Here is a 24,049-nt window from a genome sequence, read left to right on the forward strand (position 1 = left end):
CTTCAGGGGGTACTCCACACTAAAAAGTTTGGGAACCACTGGCTTATAGTGAATAATGAATATATGAATTCACTACATTCGTGTTGTTTACATTATATGCACTTAGGCGCCTATTGCCAACAAAACAGACATTTGAAGCAGTTTTACTCACCACCTGCTGTTACGACTCATGACCGGGATCATTACCGCTGTGACTGCTCCATCTTTCAGTTTCAAACGATCTGTAAATCCAGCGTAGAACTGGGCCTTGTTTATGAAACCATAAGCGCCGATCCTGAGCGCTGGAGCAGCCACGAAAAAAAAACAAGAGATATTCTCCATTCATTTTAACCAATAAAAAGTGATTGCAACTATCAGTTTCTATGGTTATTTTAATAATAAATATGGAGAGCGCATCAATGTAATGCGTGAGCACAAAACTCTCAGCTCCACTTAACGCTGGGTTCTTTGGGAAGCAAGGTTATCTTTCCCTCACAACCAAAAACACACTTCTTTGGTGACATTGTTGATTTCGTGAAGTCCTATGACCTGTGCAGTGCTGCCGATAACATCCGTAAAGCCGAACGCGCGTTGATGGGCGTGCTCTTGCTCTCTCGCTCTGGTCGACATGTGCGCGCGCGCTCTTCCGGGAGAAGTGCCCGTACAAGGAATTCCACCGTTCTGATGTCACACAGGTACATACTCGAAAAAAAGACCGCGAAGTTTATGAGGATTTGGAAGAGTATTTTTGGCACAGAAATACTCCGTCATACGTCCAACTCGTGTTTTGAAACATTGGCCGTGTTTAGCATGAGAATCCAACTCTTTAACAGTGTAAATAAGTCAGAATACGTGAACACACTCTGGGTACATCAGAGACTTATTTTACGTCTTGTAAAAGTGGCATTATATGACCCCTTTAATATAATGTGCAGGAAGCATTTGAGCATAAAAAGCACAAGACACAAACTCTATTAATTTTTGTAAATCTTGATTATTCTAAAAAACCAAGGACTCAAAAACAATCAATATAGTTCACATTCAAAACTTTATTGCACAGATCATATAAAGACAAATTGAGACAAAATATAAAGCAGTTATTTTCAAAAGCATCTGTGAGAAAACAGTCTTAAGACAGATTTTGCCTTTGACAAAACCATAATAGTGCTATTGTGTGGCCCAGTAACTCCACAGCTTTTCTTGGCAGATAGACAGGCATGCAACATATTTCCAGTATTAACAGTAGTAACATGCTACACATCAGCCATTTACTAGTGCAGGAAAAAATCAGAACAGGAACATATTATAGCTTTACCAGCAAATTACCCATCTTTGGTAGGTATAAACAGCTTGGGTCAGTCAGTCTGGCTTCACTGTGAAGCATCTACCCTGACTGTTCCCTTAAAATAGTCTCCATTCTACACTGAATCTCAGTCTCTCAGTCCATACAGGCTCAAGATGAGGTCCAAGCTGGCCTTCAGGGTCCTCGAGTTACAGGCGTCCTTGCGTGCATCTGCGCAGACTCTCAAGCGACTGCAAGAAGGAGCGTCGTGCTTTGTCTTCCTCCACTGCAAACGGTCCTTCTTCATCCACCTCTTCAGCAATCCTGCTGCAGCTGAACTGGCTCTTCTTCCGCAGGACGGACCAGGCCTTGTCGCTGTCTTGGGGTCTGGACAACCCCAGCAGCTGGGGGAATTCCTCCATAGCCAAAGACATCCGGTGAACGGCCAAAGCCTTCAAGTAGCTCATCTCCACTGCATGTACGGACATATTGTGAGGTTGAAGGTTTGGATGAGTGAGGAAGGTGTTTTCAAATTCCTTTTAAACGAAGTTCTTTACAAGGTGAGTCGCTCCTTCAAATCCAAACTTTAAAAGCCAGACTGCTGATAGAAGTAGATGAAGAAACTGGAGAAGCTCTTCAGTCAGTTTGCTGCTCGTTCTGTATCCGTCTCGAGTGTTGGTGAACTGGAGCTGCTGAGAGGCTTTATATAGGCCTTCTCTTCCCACTCACTCCTCACAGCTCCTCCTTCATCACAGGACTGTCACGCTTCCGACTACCATTCCTATCCTCCGGAATCACCCCCCACTACTGACTGGAACAAACACGCATGCGGTGTGCAAAAGGGAGGGGGCTGAGGAATTGCACTCGAGGATTTGGCACTCAGACACAACATTAGAGATCGTGCTCATCTATCAGAGGAGGTAGACGTGACACAGGGCAGATGGTCTTTTAAATGCTGCTACAAAGCTACAACATAGGGAGAAATTCACTTGTACCAAGGCTCAAAGAATACAATTTTGGTGGCATTTGAATGCAAAGGGCATGCACATGGGTTGGACACAGATGGTTCCTGCCTGCAGGGGAGAAATAGATAGAGGTGAGAAAGGGCATGGGGGAAACTATGGTGTGTGAAGTCCAGTGAGGACAGGACTCAGTGCCATCTTGACTGACTTTTTTTAAAAAATGCTGAAAGCCAGATTTGGGGAAAAAAAAAAAAAAAAAAAAAAAAAAAACATTTATGAATTGAAATGAATAAATATATTGCACTATTTCTAGGTCAGTTATCAAAGTACACTACCATTAAAAAGTTTGTGGTCAGTAAGAAATTTATTTAAAAGAATTTAATACTTTTAGTCAGTAAGTATGGATTAAATTGTTCAGTAAATCTGGTTACATTTATATATATTCATACCTGCAAACTCCAAAGTGGTGAAAAAGATGACATGTTTACGAAGTAAATAGTAGTAGGGGGGTCTGGGGGCATGAGAAAATTTTTATGATTTTAACATTTAAACTAAGCATTCTGGTGCACTCCCACAAGAAAATAAATGGAAAAAACAACATTTGCTTCAAAAAAAAAAAAAAAATTAAAAAACATCATTATATTATTAAAGGTTAAATTTAATAGATTTGTAAGCTACTTAAATATAAATTACACAAAGAAGTTTTGTATAATAACGTTATAATAAATTTAATGACATACTTATGTTTCTACTCGTTTTTATATAGGCCTAAACATTTAAATGGTGGCTGTCATAAAACGGATTTACACATTCAATATTGAAGCACATGTTAAGTACAATAAATATGCAATAGCCTAGTCACAGTGGATATATATCAAAATGCTCCTCTCTAAGTTCATTTTTGTAGCTGACTAACAAGTTTTTGGACATTGAACGGCTTTTCTGAGGTAAATGTGACGGTAAATGTGACATTTTTACAAGCTATATTATTGACGCCTTTCCGTGGTTGAAACACCGACTGATCGATTAATGTGACATGATATGGATTTCTCTAAGTTGTACTGTATCTTTCAACATACCTTCGGATATTTATTCACGTTTATTTCGTGTTGTAAAGCGGAAGAGATGATCAGTTCACATGGAAGGAAGCCTTCACTGAGTTCACTACGTATGACAATAGTTCAAATTCTTGAATAAAGTCGTTATTTTTGTTTTGTTTTTGTGCACAAAAAGTATTCTCATTGCTTCATAACATAAAGGTTGAACCACTGTAGTCACGTTGACTATTTTAACCATGTTTTTAACTACCTTTCTGGACCTTAGAAGGTGCAATGACGTTGCTGCCTATGTGTGGATCAGATACCCTTGGATTTCATCAAAAATATCTTAATTTGTGTTCTGAAGACAAACAAAGGTCTTACGGGTGTGGAACGACGTGAGGGTAAGTAATAAACAGAAATTTCATTTTTGGGTGAACTAACCCTTTAAGGGAATTAAGCCATGCAGGCCAAAATCATGACAATATTGGTCTTACTAAGTAGTGTCTAAACCTTTCATCTTTATCAATTTACCACACTTATCTCACATATGATATATAATACATATATTAAAGGTCAACTAACATTCACTTTTTGTTTATGAAAAATCTACCAAAATACAAGTGAGAAACAATATTAGAAAGATTTTTTGTTTTATTTGAAATGCAAGATTAATTCACAAGCAGGCACATATGGATTGAGTTTATTCTGCTGGGGTTTTTTTTTTTTTTTTTTTAAGTAATACAAAATGAAACCTGAAAGTGCCAATCTTCATTTAGAAATCCTAAGAGTTGTTTTGAAAGAAAATACTGTATTATCATTGACCAGATAATAATGGAACCACAGCCTCAACTTTTAATTAATCTGTTGTCAGAGTTGAAATTTCCTCCCTTAAATTCCTCAAAACCCCAGCAGCATTACAAAGCGAACCATACAGGGCATACACAAACTTTCCACAACAATGTTAGTGCAATATAACTGCATCTTCTTTCAAATAGATGCTTTAACGATAGAATGCTTAGTGCCATCTGTGATGGGCACAAATAGTTCATGTAGTGCATTTCGTTTGTAAACAACTGCTGAGTCAGACAGGAAAAAAGCAAATATGGACCACAAATAAACGCACCATTTTGTAGACGTTCCAGATGCAATTTTTAAAAGGTTGTAGGCAACCTGCCTAATTTTAGTTATACAAATTTTAATTTTGGTGATGGGAGTGCCGTTGTGCAAATAGACATTTCATTCAGGTTAAGAACTTTTTTTTTTTATTATTATTATTTATGTTCATCAGATGACTATTACCAGAGATCTACAAATTTACTCTCTCTAAACATGAAAGAAAACCAAACAAACTGTACTGATCGATGCTGTTAATAGTGACTGTTAGGATACAAAGGACATTACAGAGACTTCAGCTATTCTTGGGTTGTCCAATAGAACTAATTAGAACTGTTGGTCAGCAAAGGCTGTTCAAGCAAATCATGTTTTGGTTAGCAACAACTCAATACACTTCTCTAACGTCTGGAAAATACATTGCTTGGTTTGTACCATCTCAAACAGACTTATCAGGAGCAGTTTGGTGTGACTGCTCTTGGCCCCCTGACAGCAAAAGGGAAGAGATATTAAGGATTTTTGTTGTTGTTCCCTCATTTCATCACACCATTCCTTTATCCCTCTGTCTGTCCTTTTTTCTGTCTCTAACCTTGCTTCTGTTTCTTCAGATAGCGTGCGCGCTGGGACAACCCCATGCTCATAACATATTTGTTGAGTAGCTTTGCAGGAAGCAGAGCAGTAGTCACCCAACCCTGCAGAAAATGACACAATAACAGACTTGTTAGACTGTCAGAATCCAGAAGACAAAAACAATCCGCTTTTAGTACTATAGTTTATATCATTCTTATTGGTCCTTTTAAGCATAGTTCGTAGGATTTACGCTACTGTTCAAAAGTTTGGGATCAGTAGGATTTTTAAAGAAATTATTACTTTTATTCAGCAAAAGTGACAAAGACATTTACAATGTCAAAAGATTTATATTTTAAAATAAATGCTGTTCTATTCATCAAAAAATCCAGATTAAAAATTTTCGACAAAAATATTCAGCAGCTCAATCGTTTTCAGCATCATATTATCATATATGAAAAATCAATGATGCTGAAAATTCAGCTTTGCCATCACAGGAATAAAATTTAAAATACATTTAAAAAGATAACAGACACTTTAAATTGTAATAATATTTCACAATATTAATGTTTTGCTGTATTTTTGACCAAATAAATGCAGAATTGCAGAGCATAGAGACTTCTTTCAAAAACAGCAAAAAAAATCTTACTGACCCCTTGAATTCACTGTAGACCTGAACACTGAATTAAAGATGGTGAAGGCATTTCAAGAGGGTCTCACCATAATAGCATGAGGGAGGTAACCGTTAGACTGAGTCTGCAGGCCTACAGTACTCAGCTGGGCTTTTACGTAGCGTTCTGGAGTAGGGATGTCGAGAGATGCCCTCTTGATTTTGCTCAGCTTGGTTGTCACAAAAAATGGCAGCACGCTCTTCAAGAAGATACACAAGACCAGAACACATTACATCACCAGCAGAAAAAGACAAACGCAATATATCTCAAATGGAATTATACTTCAAATCATCAGTTGCATATTTAAAAGGTACACTATGTAACTTTTGGCCCTTTAGCGGTTAAAAAACAAAACTGCATGCATTTTGTGGAAGAACATTGGGTTTCATTCACTAACCATGCATACGCACAGATTTCTGCATAAAATCTGCATACGAACATTTTTACGAACAAATTATGATTCATCAATAACTTTCATTATAAATTTTATTCTAAATTTACAAAAAAAAAAAAAAATGTAGGAACAACTGAAACCACATGTAGGCCTACATAAAAACCACATTCTCTGGGTGGTCTTAGAAACGTGTTAAGATTTTGTACTAGGGCTGCCCCCTAACAGTCGACTCGCCGTTAGTCGATGAAAAGAGGCTTAGTCGGCCAAAATTTAATTAGTCACTTAGTCACAGGAAAAAAAATCCACAGAAAGTGGCGAAGTCACGCAGTCTGTGATGGACAGATTGTTAACAGCTGATATATGTGGTAATTACAGTACATCAGGCAGGACATCCAAACGCTCGCCTATCATTTATCGACCTTAAATATGGCTTATCATCTCAAACGTGTAAGTAGTAGCAACTTCACATGGCCACTCGGTTTAACGTTAACCTAAAAAAATGTGGGCTATTCAAGTGTTTGTGTGGAGTGTGAAAGCTGAATAGTAGCACGCTTACTGTATGACAGCTAACATGGAGGCGCCGTTGCGATCACTTACACTAAAAACCAAATTTTGTGCACTTCAACACTGATTAGGCTATGTAGGCATTAAAGGCTCTTTATTATGATTTACAGTATATGGTTTATTAATAAACGTGCGATTAGTCAACTATCACTTAAAATGAACAACTACTAATCGACCAGAAAAATCTTTAGTTGAGGGCAGCCCTAGTACATACATATTTCTTAAATATATTTCATTTGTATATACTGTATAAACACATTTACTGTATATATACAGTAAAAAAGGCAAGGTGTGTTATAGCTCAAGCTGTGAGTTGCCTTTGTATAAAGATATGCATATGTACAGCTGGCCAATCAGAGATCTGTAATCTGGATCTGTATTAAAGGTTTTTATTGTGTCTGAACTTGTTTGGAGGATGGCACTCTTGGAATTGCTCAAGGATCTTGCTGCACAAGTCCGTCATGTTTGCTGAGAGCAAAGAAAAGAAAAGGGTGTGCGGAAATCCCTTATATGGACATGGTTTGGGCGTGTTTTATGCACATTTCTACGGATGCTCATTTAGAATACTCCAAATTCATTAACGTAAGAAAGATGTTAAGAAACAAATCCATGTTGTGTATGCATGTGTTGTGAATTAGGCAGAATTTTTTTCTTGAAAAGTTCTCCTGGGCATATCAATACGAATAATCCACGCATTTGGTTGTGCTTTGGCTCTGCGGATAATGCTTTACAATGAACTCTGTTAGAGAGCTACATATGGCAATTTATCTGTTTATCTGTACAATAAAACACCTTACTCACCTGTTGAGTAACAAAAAAATCTGTATCTGCACATTGTTTCTAAAACTTTTCAAATCCCTCAGTTCTCACCAATGTTGATTCTTGTTTTATTACGAGCTCTGTCATCTTCTCTTTGCCAGCAAACTCTCCTCTGTTTAAAACAGGAGATTCCCAGGAATTTCAAGAGTTAGCTGCTTCATGTCAACCTTTCAACCATCTCAACCTTTCGAATGAACTTATGCCACTCCCACACCATATACGCATCAACTTTTCTCTATTTCCCTATATATAAAACCATCCCGTTAGTTCTAAAACATAAACACTTAGAATGCGCTCACTATAGTGAATCAGGGTAAGACAAAAAGGAGGAAGGAAGGAAGGATGAAGGATTGATAATGTCATTGTTTACATTGTGTTCATTTTGAACAAAAAAAAAGTTACATAGTGTACCTTTTAAATGTCATTCTTTTCAGCCAACAACAAATTAATATAGCGAGGTCTTAACTCTCTAATAGCTCTTTGTTTTAAACTATTCTGTCATGAATTTTCACTCACCTGTACAATAATCCCTTTGCTTTTGTATTCAGCATCAAGTCCACGGGAGAAGAAGTCCACAAAGGCCTGGAGGAGTGAGAATAATCATCTAATACAAGTTCTTCAACATCACAAATGGAACAAACTCATTAAAATGAAAAATGCTCAAAATAGTGTTGCTAAACAATGAGATTTACAATCTGGAAACTTTACATACGGAAACATCCTTTGAGGTCATTAGCAACAAAACATTTCCAAGATTTCTCACAAAGATTTCCAAAACCTTATTTATGATAGAGAGAATAAGAGAAAGATGACTTGCCTTCGAGGAAGAATAGAGGGTGAGGAGAGGAACTGGGTACATGCCACTCGCTGAGGCAACATTCAGGATCACTCCTTTAGACCTAGAAAGAGTCAGGATTTTTCACCTATTTATGTTCATGTCATGGAACAGCACATAAGCATGTATAATACAGACAACAATGCTTATAATGTTCCATATATTTGTTCCATTTTCACTTGACTATTTTGACAGCACAGATTTATCCCTTCTAACACACAGGTACCTGCTAATGGATTCTTGCATCCCTGTTGCTATGGCAACCGGTGCCCATGCCAGTGTACATACTGTTGCATTATGTACTAGTGCACACCAGACTCTAGGGCTCTAGATGGGAGGAGCTAGAGATGCATTCGGTATGGCTTTTATTCTCCAAACTAAGGAAAATTAATGGCCAAAACCACTACGCAAGCATGAGATGACCAAACAGTACAAAAATAGCCAAGTAAAGATTTGCATGACACAATCCTATGGGACATACTAGTCATATTACTAAGCATATAAATCATTCCATCTGCATTGAATAAACAGATACTACTTTAAATGTCAACAGAAACGCATTTTAGTGATTTCTGAACATACCTGTCAACCATCCTGGGCAGTACCAATCGCGTCATCTATAATGGTAGTATAAGTGAATCAGATTTACTATGTTTGAAAAGGCTATTGCACAATGAATTAAAGTACATGATTATAAACTCTGATAACTTCCAATGATCTTTTCAGTAATATTTCATATATGCAAAACAGTGCACATGACAAACCTTGAAAAATCTGTCTTATAAATGTACTATAAATGCACAAGTATTTTCTTACGCCACAAACATTGAATTGCACTAACAGAGTAATACATCTTGGATCCTGAGGGTGGCGGCATAGACTCAAAATTCAGGCTTTATAATACAGAACTGCAGTGGTAGCAGCCTACACACAACTTTTTGTGCACAAAAGAAAACTGTTTAAATATAGGGCTATAAATATTTTTAGTTTATATATAGTGCTGTAAATAAATTTTTATAAATTAGTCAAATCAGTCACATCATGAGGAAGCAAATTTTCCTTGATATTTTGAGATAAGAGTTTATTGTAGTATGAAAACACTGCAACATTCAGGATGCAAAACTTTCTCTCCAGTCCTAAAAGGAGTTCTGTAAATATCTAATACCAAAACAATGAGCATATTAACACATGCACACATGACCGCCCATGTTAACACACCAACAGCAGTTGGTGTTGAGAAACATGGCCCACCTAGACACAATACAGAGGTAATACAGAGGAAGCTGGACAGACAGTTAGTCTTAGTAAATGTAGGCAAGAAGTCTTAAAAGCACAGCAGAAAAAAATAAATTATGACTTGCTTTACAAATTATAAACACTTATTTTTGTCATTTATACATACACTTTGTTACCAAAGTCACAGTGGGCATGTAAAGGCTGTGAAGAAAAATGCCTCTTACCTGACAAACTGACATAATGTTGATGTTGATCATATTGTTGATGAACTGCAATTACAAATATCAATACGTTACCAACTTACCAACCACAAAAGAGTGGAAAAAAAATAAAAAAAATAAAAATATTCATAACACAACAGACAGTTACACTTCTATTTAATAAAATGGAAGTTTTGCATAATGCACAAATGGCTACACAAACTCACGCTGTCAATATTAGGAATGTTGAGGAAGAACTCTGGGTAGGAATAAGACACTCCAACATTGTTAACTGTAGATGGAAGAGACAAAAAATAATTTCAGGGTATATTATTAAAAAAATAAAAGCACTTCAATGCGCTTGAGCGATAAAAATCACGTTAAGAAAGGGGATTTACATTTAATCATTTAACAGATGCTTTTATCCAAAGCAATTTACATGTGGGGAGAGCAACAGAAGCAATAAACCAACAATACGGCAACAATATGCAAGTGCTGTGACTAGTCCCAGTAAGTCTAGCACTGTACACATAGCAAGGTTTTTAAATAGTTATATAGAATAGTAAGTGTTAGTATTAATGTTGACGAAAAAGATGCGTTTACAGCCGTTTCTTGAAAATAGCCAAAGACTCAGCAGCTCGGGTTAAGTTAGGCAGGTCATTCCACCAGCTTGGAACAGTATAGATAAACAGTCGAGGTGAGGTAAAAAAAAAAAAAAAATTAAAAAAAAAAAAGACGTGGAAAGATAGGTAGTTCCCTCCACTTTCCCATAGCTGGCAGCAAATACTAAAGAGTCACTAAACAGACAATTCATTATTTAAAGAAAGAGAGAGAGAGAGAGAGAGAGAGAGAGAGAGAGAGAGAGAGAGAGAGAAAAAGTTTTGCTGTTTAAGCCCAGAACATATTGTTCCAAAAGAAAGAAAAAAGACAACCAAACCAAATAACCAAATAGTATCCCACTAACACCTAAACAAACAGACATGTAATATACCTAAAACTCCTATTTCCAGTCCGGCCAGTCCAGACTCAATCTTAGGGTAGATGTCCACAGATCCAAAGTCAGCAGAAATGGTTTTGGTCTCTACATTATATTTGCTCTCTAGAAGAAAAGGAAAAGCAGAACATTAGGAATGCAGGTGCTTTATTGAATATCACAGAATGTTAACAACATGATGCAAAGCTGTCTTGCATTGGTTTGATTCGATGAAAGTGTAAAAATGCCAATAAATCAACTAAAACTGCAACAAAGCATATCACCTAACACACAAAAATCGCAGTTTCTCTTCGCATGAGAAAATGCACTAGGATGTTCTGTTGTAAATGTCCTTTATTTATTAAATATGTTTTAGAATGAATGGGGGAGAGGAGAAAGAAACAGAAAGACAAGAATAGAATAGAAGAAAACACAAAAAGAACTCCATTCATATGCTTGCTCTAGTTGACACTGCTACATTGAAAAAATGTGTTGTGTATAGATGGCAGCACTTAGAAAGTCACAAAAAAAAAAAATACACTAAACCTTAATAAAACTACACACCAGTATGAGGAGAATTTGTTGTACTAGTGGATACTGGTACCTATTAAGGTAATAGATACTAAGGTCATCAGCTGTAATGATGTATGTGGTGTTCTGAAAGTAAAAATTAATTGGATACATTTGAGAAAAACCACAAGAGGAATCTTGAAAGCCTACTGACTATTTTCGGTTTACTTTTGCATTTTGAAAAGAGTACTTAAAGCACAATCATCAGTATAAACTACTAGTACACTGATAATTTGGCCAATATATGTCGTCATTGTGACATCATTAGAATTAGCTGATGGCCACTTGATTAACCAAAGCCTGAACTTCAACTACAACAAGTACAACAACAAGTAAATGTAGAATAACTACTTTATGAAAGAATAAATTCAAGGGCAGCACGAATAATTGAACTGAAAATTGTGTTTGCAATTCAAAAAGGTTTGCTGTGCTTGTTTCGAGGGCTGCATAATTTGTATTAATATAATATGCATTTCTATTTCTAAATTAAAATTTTAAATACATATTTCTATTGTAATATTTCACTAAAAAATAATAGTGTATTTAAGAAAAATTTAATACTTTTATTTTATAGTGCAACTATAATATTTACAATACTAATATTTATGTCTTTATTCATTTTTAAAAGGTAAACCATAAAGCTTTTATTTTGGCGCAAAACCACAGAGAGACCATAAAGTTTCTCTTTTGTTGGCAACAGTTGTTTTTTTAAGCACTTCTCATTACACATTTGGGAAGATAGTTGGTGCTTATTTTCCCAATTGAATGTTATCAGAGACCCAAGCTTATGAGACACTGAAAACAATGGATTTTGAGTTTCTCATGTGTGAATTAGCACAGTGCCTCACTTCACTTATTGGTAGCACTTTATATTACAGTCCTGTTCTGCATGTAGATACTATGTACTTATCATAGCAATTACAATAACTTGGTTATAACTAGGTACTAACCCTGAACATATCCCTAAACCTAACCTTAACCCATGTAGTTACCTTATATTACCAGTAATTTCTTGGGTAACTACACTGTAAGTACAAATGTTTGAACATAATAAATGTTAACATAAACATTGGTCAATCACCAGTATACACCATACAGAAGTCCTGTCCATTTGGAGGACTACACCACACATGTAAAGAGTCATTATGTCCAACACTTTTGTCAAATGTTTCCAATTGCGTCTGATGAAAGGTGTTCAGTGGAGGTCACTAGGCTGATTTCCTCCATTCGATTCTCTCTCTCACTCTCTCTCTCATCCCCGCTATGACATCTCCAGGATCCACCTCCATCTGTGAAGTCGCACTCTGCTGCAGCAGCCAGGCAGCTCAATTGGCAGAGTGCCTGCCTTTCAACACAGAGCTAAAAATAACTCAGCTCATTAACATCCACATTCATTTAGCAGAGGGAGACACTCACTGCCTCACAAACAGGAGCAGCACTCTCTCCTCACGACTCCACACACACACACAAACGAATAGGTACCCCACAGGTCCTCTGCACACAAGCAAACACAAACGCACATTTGCCACACATGGGTGCACACATGTGTGTGCATGCTCTAAATCATGCCATCCTCCTCAGATCAGGAGTCAGCCAACCAAAGGACAAGAAAAAATGAATGGGGGGCATCTGCGATTCAGCCACTGCCGCTCCATTCATTCAGTGATGCCATACTAAGAGACCCTTGCTTTTTGCTTTGTTCTTGCAGTGCCAGTAATATAAAGAATGCAATCAACACAATCAACATTGGATTATACATATAAAAAATGTAAATGATGAAAATACATTTTATATTAGTTGTACTTACATCAAAAAATAAATGTTAGGTACAATGTACTTATTGTATTGCAAAACACTTTGTCCACTCATGTCCCAGTTATACCTACACTTAATGTTGTCACATTACATTTCAAGTTTGATTTTGACTTGATATAAAGTGGTGATATCTAAAAGTCTAAGAAAACATTATGGTTTACACAAAAAAAAAAATCATCCTGTTAGCTTTTCACACAGGTCGAAGCAGACACCTACCGATATCTTTGGACACTTCATCCAGCTTCTCTTGAGTACGGCTGATGAGAACTATAGCAAAACCTTGTCGAGCCAGCTGCACAGAATCAGAAACATTTCACATTATAACTATACAATATTATTCTTATATTATTATTTTAATTATATATTATTAAACATTTCAACTGATTAGATCATAATTATGTTATCATTCACAATTAACATACATTTCTATCCATATTATTATACAAAGAATCCTACTCTAAAGGTCCCCGGATATACTTCAAGTGAAATCAAAGAAAGAACTTTTGTCCGTCAAGGTCAGAAGTGAGACAGTACAGGGACATCAGTGTTTACATCCAAACTATAAACTTTTATCCCAGTACTTGAACATGAATATTTGTAACACAGAAATAACAATACTGTGTGGTTGAAAAGACCGTTTGTAAAGCCGTTTCATACCTATAAAGCTGCTTTCTCTTTGGTCAGAGGCAGCACCTTTAAATGATCCAGTGTTATTTTGTCAAAGGTATAACAGACATAGGCGAATTGTTGTCATTTAGCAATTAGATCACGTGGGCTTTTGAATTGAGATTGTGATCTTTTAACAGTTAATCATGCAGCTCAACTTGCCGGTTTGTCGACTATATAAGGCAAACCTTTGAGAGCGGAGTTCTCCCTGAACTGAGACCTCTACTTTGATGACTCATTGTGATTTCCGTGAAGAGACGGGGGGGAAAAAAACAAAACCTGAGGAATCTTACCTCCTCCGCATAGGCTTTTCCGATTCCATCGGTGGCCCCAGTCACAACTATAGGGAAAAAGACAGAGTCAGAAGGAAGTTACTGAAGGGAGAATGTAAATAATCACACTAAACCTCAACTTATGTCTAAAGCAGTGATGCCATTGACAATCATTATGGGTTCCCCAAACCTTTCAGTAAACAGCTCCTTAAAGAACCTTTTTTGTGTGTGAAGAACATTTTATAATCTACACTCTTAAACCTAAAAGTTTTTTAATTGGCATCTATGATTCCACGAAGAACATTTAACATCCATAGAACCTTTCAATTGCACAAAAGGTTCTTTATAGTGGAAAAAGGTTCTTCAGATTATTAACTGTTCTTCAACTATAAAAAAAAGAAAGGATCTTTCAGTGGAAGGTTCTTTAGGGAACCCAAAAGGGTTGTTCTGTGGCATTACTGTGAAAACCCCCTATTGGAACCTTTATTTTTAAGACTGTAAAGAACCTTTCTCCAGTATAAAGAACCTTTTGTGGAATGAATTGGATGTTAAAGGATCTTCATGGAAGCATTCACTCCGAAAAATAAAGGTTCTTTATTGGCTCCATGAAGAACATTTACCATCCATAAAACCTTTCCATTGAACAAAAGGTTCTTTATAGTGGAAAAAGGTTCTTTATAGTGGAAAAAGGTTCTTTAGAATATTAAAATGTTCTTCACCTAAATAATAATACAAAAAAATGGTTCTTTCAGGAACTGTTGACTAAAAGGTTCTTAGGAAGAACCAAAAATGGTTCTTCTATGGCATTACTGTGAAAACCTCTTTTGGAACCTCTGTTTTTAAGAGTCCAGATGCCAAGAAAGAACCTTTATTTTTACGGGTAAAGTTGTCCTGGCTTCACCTAGACAACAGGCTCTGTCACCCCCCATACACTGTTCACCTCTGTAAAAATAGTTTGAAGGCAACCAAGGAGGGAAACGGCTTTACATTTATAGAAAGAGCAGAAAAGCTTGAATTCATGCACGGTTCCCTCTTCACTGGGCATCAAGGACACAGGACACACATCCCCACCCTTTAGCCTGGCATCTTTGGTGTCAGAGATGCCAGCACTGATTAAAGATTTACATGGGCAGCCCGCATGCACCGGCTGGAGTAGCACAAGAGAGTGTGGAGAGGGAGGGGTGGATGACGAACAATAAGACAGCGCAAGGGAGGAGCGAATGAGGACTGATCCTGGGGGCAGTTAAAAATAGAAAGGGAAGAGTGAAAGGCAAGCGGCTAACGGAGAGTACAGTTGGGAGGGGGCGGCACACAGTTAGAGGCAAGGGAACCATTTCCCAGTTATTTTTAAGCACATTTACAATACATTACTCCACATGAGCGGAGGAAAAAAAAAAAACACTGGTTAGGACAAAACGCTCTGAGCGTGTACTGCTAGGTGAGAACAGAGAGAGTGAAATTTTGTATGAATGCTGCTGTATGGCGAACTGCCTCCATCTCATAACACACCCTGAGCAATGTCCACAACACATGCTGGAAATGTGAATGAATGCGAGTCTTATTCAGAAAAACTCTGCTTAGAAAAAAGACCTCACGTGTTTAGCGCTGTTGTATCTCATCACATCTGTACTTTACAGTTTAACTCGACATCTAATGTATAAAAAAAAAAAGACACTTCTGTTCACATCAGGCCTGCAGAAAAGGTGTAAAAATTTCTTAATTTGAGTACAGTTAAGAACAACTACATCCGATGTTTGATTGTCTTGCATTTCAAGGCTTTGACATGTTTAGAATTTTATAACATAGCAAAATAACCTTGTCCTTCATCTAAATGCAGGCAATGCTTTTAGGAAAAAATAAACTGATGCATTACAGTTCATAAACATGAACACAAACAGCTTAATATAAGACATGGAATGTACCAGTCAAGGTCTTACTTGCTTACATGCAGTTAAAGGGATAGTTCACCCAAAAATGAAAAAAATCATTATTTTTGGGTGAACTATCCATTTAAATATACTTTAATTTCAATAACAACACAGTAAAAACAGTAATATTGTGAAATATTATTATAATTTGAAATAACTTTTCTATTTTAATATATTGGATCATTGAATTTATTCCTGTAATGGCAGAAAAGGATTTTCAGCATCATTACTCAAAGAAATATTTCTTATCATTATTATTATCATCATCAATGCTGAAAAAGTTGTGATGCTTAATATTCTTGTGGAAAACGGGATTCTTTGATGAATAGAAAATTCAAAAGATCAGCATTTATTTGAAACAGAAATCTTGTCTAACATTATAAATGTCTTTACTGTCACTTTTGATCAATTTAATGCATCGTTGCTGAAAAAAAAAAAAATGTTCGGAAAGGTAGTGTACTTAATAGTTACTTTTTTTGTTTACTGACAAATTAATATTTTCACCTCAATTACATTTTGTAGAAAAACACTGTAGAAAATGCAACCCAACCAACCTTCATCCAATAAAAGGGTAGCAGCACTACCTGGTTTACTTTCTAAAAATTTGAGCATCATCTGTTAGAAAATGTCAGAGAAAAATCTTTAGAAAGTGATGCCAAACCTGGCGATGAGGAATTTGGGTCAGTGTAATTCAAGTTATTTTTAAAGTATATAGCTAAACAATGACGTTAACCAGCCCAGTGAATTAATTTATCACAATACCTGTACATTAGTCAGACACAGCCCCTTCCCATCTGCCATAAGAAAAACAGAGAAAACCACAAAATACACCTTCACTAAAACCACAAGGTTTAATAACCCGGAGAAGCATTTCAGCTTTGCGAACATGCGAGGTGGCGACAGGGAAACACCCCTTGTTAATTTCACATTCGTAACTGGCAGGTTATCACAAGCATGAAAAAAAAAAAAAAAAAAAAAAAAAAAAAAGTGTTTTTCGTCGACCTTCTCGAGCTATATATCAAAAGATTAAATGCTGGAGTCTGGTCAACTGAGAAATGATCTTATAAGAGTGAAGACGCCCCCTCACAGCGCACACTGATGCTGCTGCTGCTGCTGCTGCTAAATATTCTGAAGGCTAAAAAAAGAACAGGAGATTAAAAATACCAGGCAGGCACTGCAGCCTCGTCTGGAACAGCTGCAGCACTTGAATACAAACGAGCCTCAGCTTCCCCCGGCATCACATGCACTGCACTCCTCCTCCCCGGGCTCACGGACCAGGCCATACATGCAGCCGCACATCCACACAGAGCCCTGTGCATTTGATGCGGCATTTACTGCAGCTGCATGTCATACAATGGCGAGCTGTTTAGTGAATTAACTGACAAGGATGAAGCTTTAAAATAAAGGGTACACAAGGACCCTGACTGCTAGCTGCCGTCAATAATGGATTTGATTTTGTTATGTTCCACATATACCGCCGCAATCATTGCAGGTTTAACAATTTCAGATGAATTTGTTCGTTAACAGTATAGCACAAGCTACAGTTTACTTTCAAGTCAATTTTTTGTAACAAGTAGGCATTGTTCTTCAACAAGCCTACAACCAAAACTTTGAGAAAAACAAAAGTGCCATCCCTCACTGCCCTTGGATGTTCCCATGTTTGCAGTGTTACGTAATAGCACACCCATCTCCGTCCGCAGACCGGGATCCTCCCTCCTCATTGGATGTCGCAGTAGAGGATTCAAAGTGTCTCCTGGGCCCCCACTCCCAGTAACATGCTTCTTTAAATAGCATGGGGTGCCACGTGCCTCTCTCGACGGCTTTATTTGCTTCACATCAGCAGCGCTGTTCAAAAGGACGGTTTTAAAATGGGCTGCTCTAAAAATAGACTGAGATGCATTTATTTTTCCCTGAGGCAAGATATTTTCAGAAAGGGGGAGAACTATGTGAATGTCTTCTGCGATCGAGTGTGCAGTACAGTAGCGTTACAGCAATTCATAAATATCTATTAATGAAGCATTCATAACAATGTGTAAAAGAGGGGAAAAGCCTTCAATTAGAGGAGAGCAAAGGAATTGCAATCTATACCACATTTCTTGCTCGCATAAATATTCATAATTATGTCACGTCGTTGTGGAGAAATGCGTATGACTGCGTATGTGCAGTACGCACATTCAACTATTTTTTATTCAAATTCTCAGTAAATGACACACATTGTACCATGCAAATTCCTTGGAATAAAGATGAATCACAGACTTTTATAGCAGACATGGATGAGCTGAGTAAAGATACACTTCTTCAGTTTATATTCGTTAAAGAATATTCCAGGATTCAAAGTCAGTCTTTATATCAAGTAAAATTTTCAACTGACTGGTTAATGAAACATATATTGGTCAGTTTTTCAATTAATATAGAGTAGTGTAAAAGCACCAGAGGAGTTGAGAGAGAAAAAAAGGAGGCAGAGGAAGCACTGTGCACACTGTTCCATGAGAAAGAGGAGGGAACAACAATAAAAGAGACAGCTAAACGGAGGGAGATAATATGCAAAACATAGAGACGAGGCACGTGTTATTGAGGGTGCTCTTCATGAGAGATGTAAAGACACACGAGAACTCAAATGTCTAATTGCAGCTCTCATTCAGTCAGCCAATTACATCCAACCACACCTTGAGCCAACAAATGCATTCATTCACAAAACTAGCCAGGACTATGGAAGCTTGTTACCACCATGAAATAAAAAATAAAAAAGGTAATTGCGACTTCTCACAATTCTGACTTTTTTCTCAGAATTGCAAGTTATAAACTCACAATTGCGAGTTTTAAAGTCAGAATCGCATAATGTAAAGTCAAAATTGCGTGATATAAAGTCACAATTCTGAGAAAAAAGTTTATATCTCACAGTTCTGACTTTTCTCACAATTGCGAGTTTGTATCTCACAATTCTGACTTTTTTTCTCAGAATTGCAAGATTTAAGCTCGCAATTACGAGTTAAACAGTCAGAATTGCGAGATATAAAGTCAGAATTGCGCAATATAAAGTCAGAATTGCGCAATATAAAGTCAGAATTGCGAGTTATAAAGTCAGAATTGCGAGTTATAAAGTCAGAATTGCGTGACATAAACTCGCAATTGTGAGATATAAAGTCAGAATTGTGTAATATAGAATCAGATTTGCGTATTATAAAGTCAGAATTGCGAGATTTTCCCCCGGTTTCACAGACAAGGCTTAAGCTAGTCCTAGAAAAAAATGCATGTTTGGGCTTTTTTAAGTCAAAGCAACTTGCTCTGACATATCTTAAAATATGTCAGTGCCATTGTTTTGTCTCAAGATGCACACCAGTTTTTTTTTTTTTTTTTTCTAGTCTACGTTTATAAAAGATACTTAAATGCCCTAATTGAACTAAGGTCTAATCCTGGCTTAGTCTAAACCCTGTCTGTGAAACCAGGCCATAAAGTCGAAATTCTGACTTTTTTTCCTCGCAATTGCCAGTTTATATCATGCAATTCTGACTTTATTCTCAGAATTCCGATAAAAAGATAAAAAGTTGCAATTACCTTCCTTATTATATAGTGGCGAAAACAAGCTTCCAACAGGACAATACCTGGTATGAAGACAATGTTTTTTCTAAGCATATTTGTATATTTCTTATTTTTCTGTCTTGTGTTATACAAGCGTGTCTCCTAAATGCCTTCAAAGGATTCTTTTGAAGAAATTATTTGTTTTAATCCATGCAATTACTAATTAATAACTAATAGGGACTGGCCCTTTCAAGCCTCAAAAAGGATATTAGAATTCTCAAGATTCCTGCACTATATTCAAAGTCTTCTTAATTCATACTACAGCTTTGCATTAGGAACAAGCCAAAACTTAAGTTGTTATTCACTGATAATCTTCCACTTCAGTGAGATAATAACTGCTACAACTGGACCACTGAATCAGTGTATTGAATGAATCAAGCAGTTCTTTGAAAAGATCTGACTTAAATAATAAATGACACAAAGCTATCGTATGGCTTCAGAAGTGAGTTGTGAAGAACAGGCCAAATTTAAGCTGTTATTCACTGAAAATGTTCACATCTTCCCTAGCTCTCCTTGGTGAAAGAGACGTACCAACAACAACTTGAATTTCAATTTGTTTTTCACACAAAGCGAATTCAAATTTGATATATAGCGTACAGGTGGCATGCCCTATCCTACTGGCTTTCATACTTTAACAATATTTGAAAAATATTATTTTAAAATATGCTGATGCTCTTTTGAAGACTAAAAGGGGCATATTTATGAAGACTTAACATTTATTTTGAATGCTTTAAATAAACACCTATATTTTACTAAAGATATGTCATAATTACAGAAGATATTCCAGAAATATTTTAGCCTATGTATGGGGGATATTGGGGTTATATTGGTCTAAAGGCAAAACTAAATGCATTTAAGTATCATTTACAAATACACGAGTGCTTGTCATTGGAGGATCGGCATCTGCCATTTAAACATGGTTTAACAATTAATGACAGACAAAAGAGGCCACTTGATTAGATATCAGCTTAGGTCAAAATCAGAGGAAAGCATGTTGGTGGTGACTGGTCTAAACTGGTCTTAAGGATCATGGACTTTTGGAACTCCACGTACGATAAGCCCATGGTCAAAAGTCAGATGTACCAATAAGGCAAAAAGACTACAATCAGTGTGAGGATCCCTCTACCTCCTTTGCTAAAAAGTCAAAGGCATTATCCATTGGTTAACTCCAGATCCCACCCACACTGGTCACCATCACCTTCATCCCTTTGTCACAGAGTACATGTCAGCTAAGACCCAGAGCCATGAACTAATTTATGACCTTGTCCTTGTGCTTCTATGAGCTTCTGCATCTTTAAAGTCACCATGAAATCAAAATTGACCATTTTTGTTTTTTATGGAATATTGCAGAATTTATTATAAATGATTTATCCGTGCACATATTTTTCAAAAAATTTTGCCACCTTCTTGTAACGACATCTCTTCTCTTCTCTGATGACATTTTTACTGGTGTGAGGGTGGGACAACATTTCACTCACATAGTAAACCACAACCTGTTTTAGTGCTGGGCCGTTTGACCAAAAATCTTTATCATGGTTTTTTTAAGATTCTGGCAGTTTCACGGCATATCACGTTTTTCTTCACTGGACATTAATTATGGCTTATTTTACTGTCAGTAATACAAAGAATGTATGTATGTATATCAGTTCACAAAGCTAACAATTTAGTTTAAAATGTAATCAAAAGAAATTTTAATTATTTAATTTAATAAATAATAATAATAATAATATGTTACTGTGTGCAATTTCTGTAATTTCAGTGAAGACCTTTGATTTTGTGTGTGTTAATAAACAGTATTATATTATTATTATTATTATTATTACTATTATCACTATTAATTGACTCTACTGTACAATAGTAACAGCCTCTATTTTTGTTATTTCAAGTTATACCGAACTTTTATTTTGACAGGGTGTCATGAAGACTTTTGAGTTCCTGTCTGTATATGATACAACAAATGTCGATAGTTTTATCATATTAAATGGTGAAATATTAATGAAGTGACTCTAAGAGCAGCTCTGCAGATGAAGTTCATCTTTTCATGTATTGTGAGACATCAGACACTAAAATCATTGTGAGCGTTTGTGTTGTAGGATATGAAACTGTGGCGTCATTCACACAGACACAGCAGAACATACAGACTTCAGAGTTTAACAGCAGCATTTTTGAGCTTTAATATTCAGAGACACTAGTCCGTATCAATATCTGACTCATTGTACAGCCCTACTTTTGATTTATTCATCCAAAAACGGCCAAATTCTGTGACGTTCCACTTTCCGTAAGTTCTATTTGTGACTGGATTCCGTGATTTCATCCGTGTTTTCTGCATTGCAGAAATTATATGGCTCTACATGGTATTTGCAGTATTAAAGAGAGTTAGTTTTGTGAGTTATTTAATTTTGTGTTATAAAGTTGTTTCCATTAGTGTAGGAAGGGTATGCAGTTAATAGAAGTCCGCTCTACACTCTACATAGCGCTCTTCGTGGCCGTTTAATAGATACAGCAGCTGTTTCAGCTAAGCACCGGTATGGCGGTTTTAAAAAAAAAAATACGTATCGGTCTCGAAATTGAAACCGGTTTACCGCCCAGCACTAACCGTTTTATGCCAACTTTAGGTTACACAATTTATATTCAATATTTTATTCAACAATACCCTATTTTTTCCCCATAAGGATTAAAGAAAAATCTCTATTAAAGTGTTATATAAGCTATGCGATGCGGGTAAAGAGTTTTTTTGTGTGATCTGGCATATGTGGTTTATGAGGACACAAATGTTTTAATGACATGGGTATTACTACGTAAAGATGGTTTATGAGGACAATTCTTGTGTCTTCCTAAACCAATTGGCTTAAAAAAAAAAAAAAAAACATACTAAACTGTGTGGTGTTTTTTTTTTTTTTTTAAATTAAAAAAATGCAGAAAGTTTTCTGTGATTGGTAGGGTTAGGGTTAGTGTAGGAGGATAGAATATACAGTTTGTACAGTATAAAAACCATTATGCCTATGAAGAGTCCCCGCAAACCACATATGCCAGTTTGTGTGTGTGTTTATGTGTGTTTCTCTCGCTTTGATTTTTTTGATTGGTGGAGATTTCTTTGCAGAATCGTGGATAATGTAGTTTTCACCAGGAATCCCATTGTTAACAATTATTTTAAAAAATAAGCTGAAATAATGCAAACTAATGGTTTCAACAAAAGCAGTCGATTAACAAACTCAGTGTTTGTCTGTCTTTAAGTTATTGTTAAAAAAACATCCATTTTCCTATGGAGAAAATAAAAGGTTTTTTTTTCTTCCAGAGCCCATCTGTTGCACTCTATTAGGGGAAGGGATATTCTTATTCTAGAGAAAATTTGATGTGTCATCAAAATTTTGGTCTGGTTTGATCAGAAGATGAATAATTTAAACAGATATAAACTAAACATAAATAGACACAAAATTGAAATTTTGATTTCATGTGGTCTTTACCACACAATATTTATCCAAAAACTAACATTACTGCACTTTACATCGCTCATTAAAGATTGCATTTATGTCTGTATTTCTGTACAGCAATCACTATATTAGGTAAGTGGTTCCTGGAGGGCAAATCAAAAACCATAAAAGGAAAGTTCACCCAAAAAATGTACATTTTGTAATCATTCACTCACCGTCAAGTTGTTCCAAACCTGTATGAGTTTCTTTTTTCTGCTGAACACAAAATATATTTTAAAGAATATTGGTAACCAAACAGTTGACGGTAGACACTGATTTCAATAGTAGGAAAAGTCAATGGCTACCGTCAACTGTCCGATTACCAACATTCTTTAAAATATCTTCTTTTGTGTTCAACAGAAGAAAGAAACTCATACAGGTTTGGAATAACTTGACGGTGAGTGAATGATTACAAAATGTACATTTTTGGGTGAACTATCCCTTTATACTTGTGGTGCCTCCATTCAAGATCTACTCAAATAATAACGAACACAGTGACAGAGCGTTGAAGCCTCAGCCAAAAACCCGGAAACGACAAAGGTGGATAGGTGGATTAGATCAGTGGAAGTCATGTAGAAAAAGTTAGTAAAAGAAAAAATGTTACGCTCCAGCCCTCATCTTGATTGACAAAAAAATGCTGTATAAAGTTCCTGGCAATGAAACCGTCATGTTACCATAATGACAGACAGTAACTAATGGCTGATTGTTGGAGCGGCTTGCTGATTATTGTCAGTGCAGTGTGTGTACCAACCTGCCCATTTCCCGAGTTTGGATGCCCTCATCAAATTTCCATTCCCCACCAACCACACACGAATCCCGTTAAGCAGACTCCACAGAGTGCACACCGACACCCAGGCCACAGTGACAGCACCGATCCAAAACAGTGCATCTGTCAGCAGCTCCATGATAACAGAATCAACGTGCCTCGGTGTCTCACACACGTAAAATCACAACTGTTTTCACTGATTCTGCTACAAATACAAATTACCGGGATGGTACACGCTGTCGGCTCGTTAATGTGCAGGATTCAAGCAGCACATCCGCTTCCGTGTTGATTACGTTAATCTGCCGACTGCTTTCTGATTGGATAGAAGTTCTGTTCGTCCACTCATCGGTG

General features: G+C 36.6%; 1 protein-coding gene across 1 annotated transcript; it reads right to left on the reverse strand.

The window, feature by feature from the left end:
* Nucleotides 1–3,896: 3,896 nt before the first annotated feature.
* hsd17b12b (hydroxysteroid (17-beta) dehydrogenase 12b) lies at nt 3,897–24,049 on the reverse strand. Its single transcript, XM_051900052.1, has 11 exons — nt 23,684–24,049; nt 13,977–14,023; nt 13,234–13,309; nt 10,651–10,758; nt 9,887–9,951; nt 9,684–9,728; nt 8,806–8,840; nt 8,206–8,287; nt 7,905–7,970; nt 5,661–5,810; nt 3,897–5,065 (listed from the first exon to the last, which is right to left on the reverse strand). The coding sequence occupies exons 1-11, from the start codon at nt 23,835–23,837 to the stop codon at nt 4,958–4,960; spliced, it is 936 nt and encodes a 311-aa protein (XP_051756012.1). The 5' UTR covers nt 23,838–24,049; the 3' UTR covers nt 3,897–4,957.

Source organism: Ctenopharyngodon idella, chromosome 7 (genome assembly GCF_019924925.1).
Source record: "Ctenopharyngodon idella isolate HZGC_01 chromosome 7, HZGC01, whole genome shotgun sequence".
Classification (NCBI taxonomy): Eukaryota; Metazoa; Chordata; class Actinopteri; order Cypriniformes; family Xenocyprididae; genus Ctenopharyngodon; species Ctenopharyngodon idella.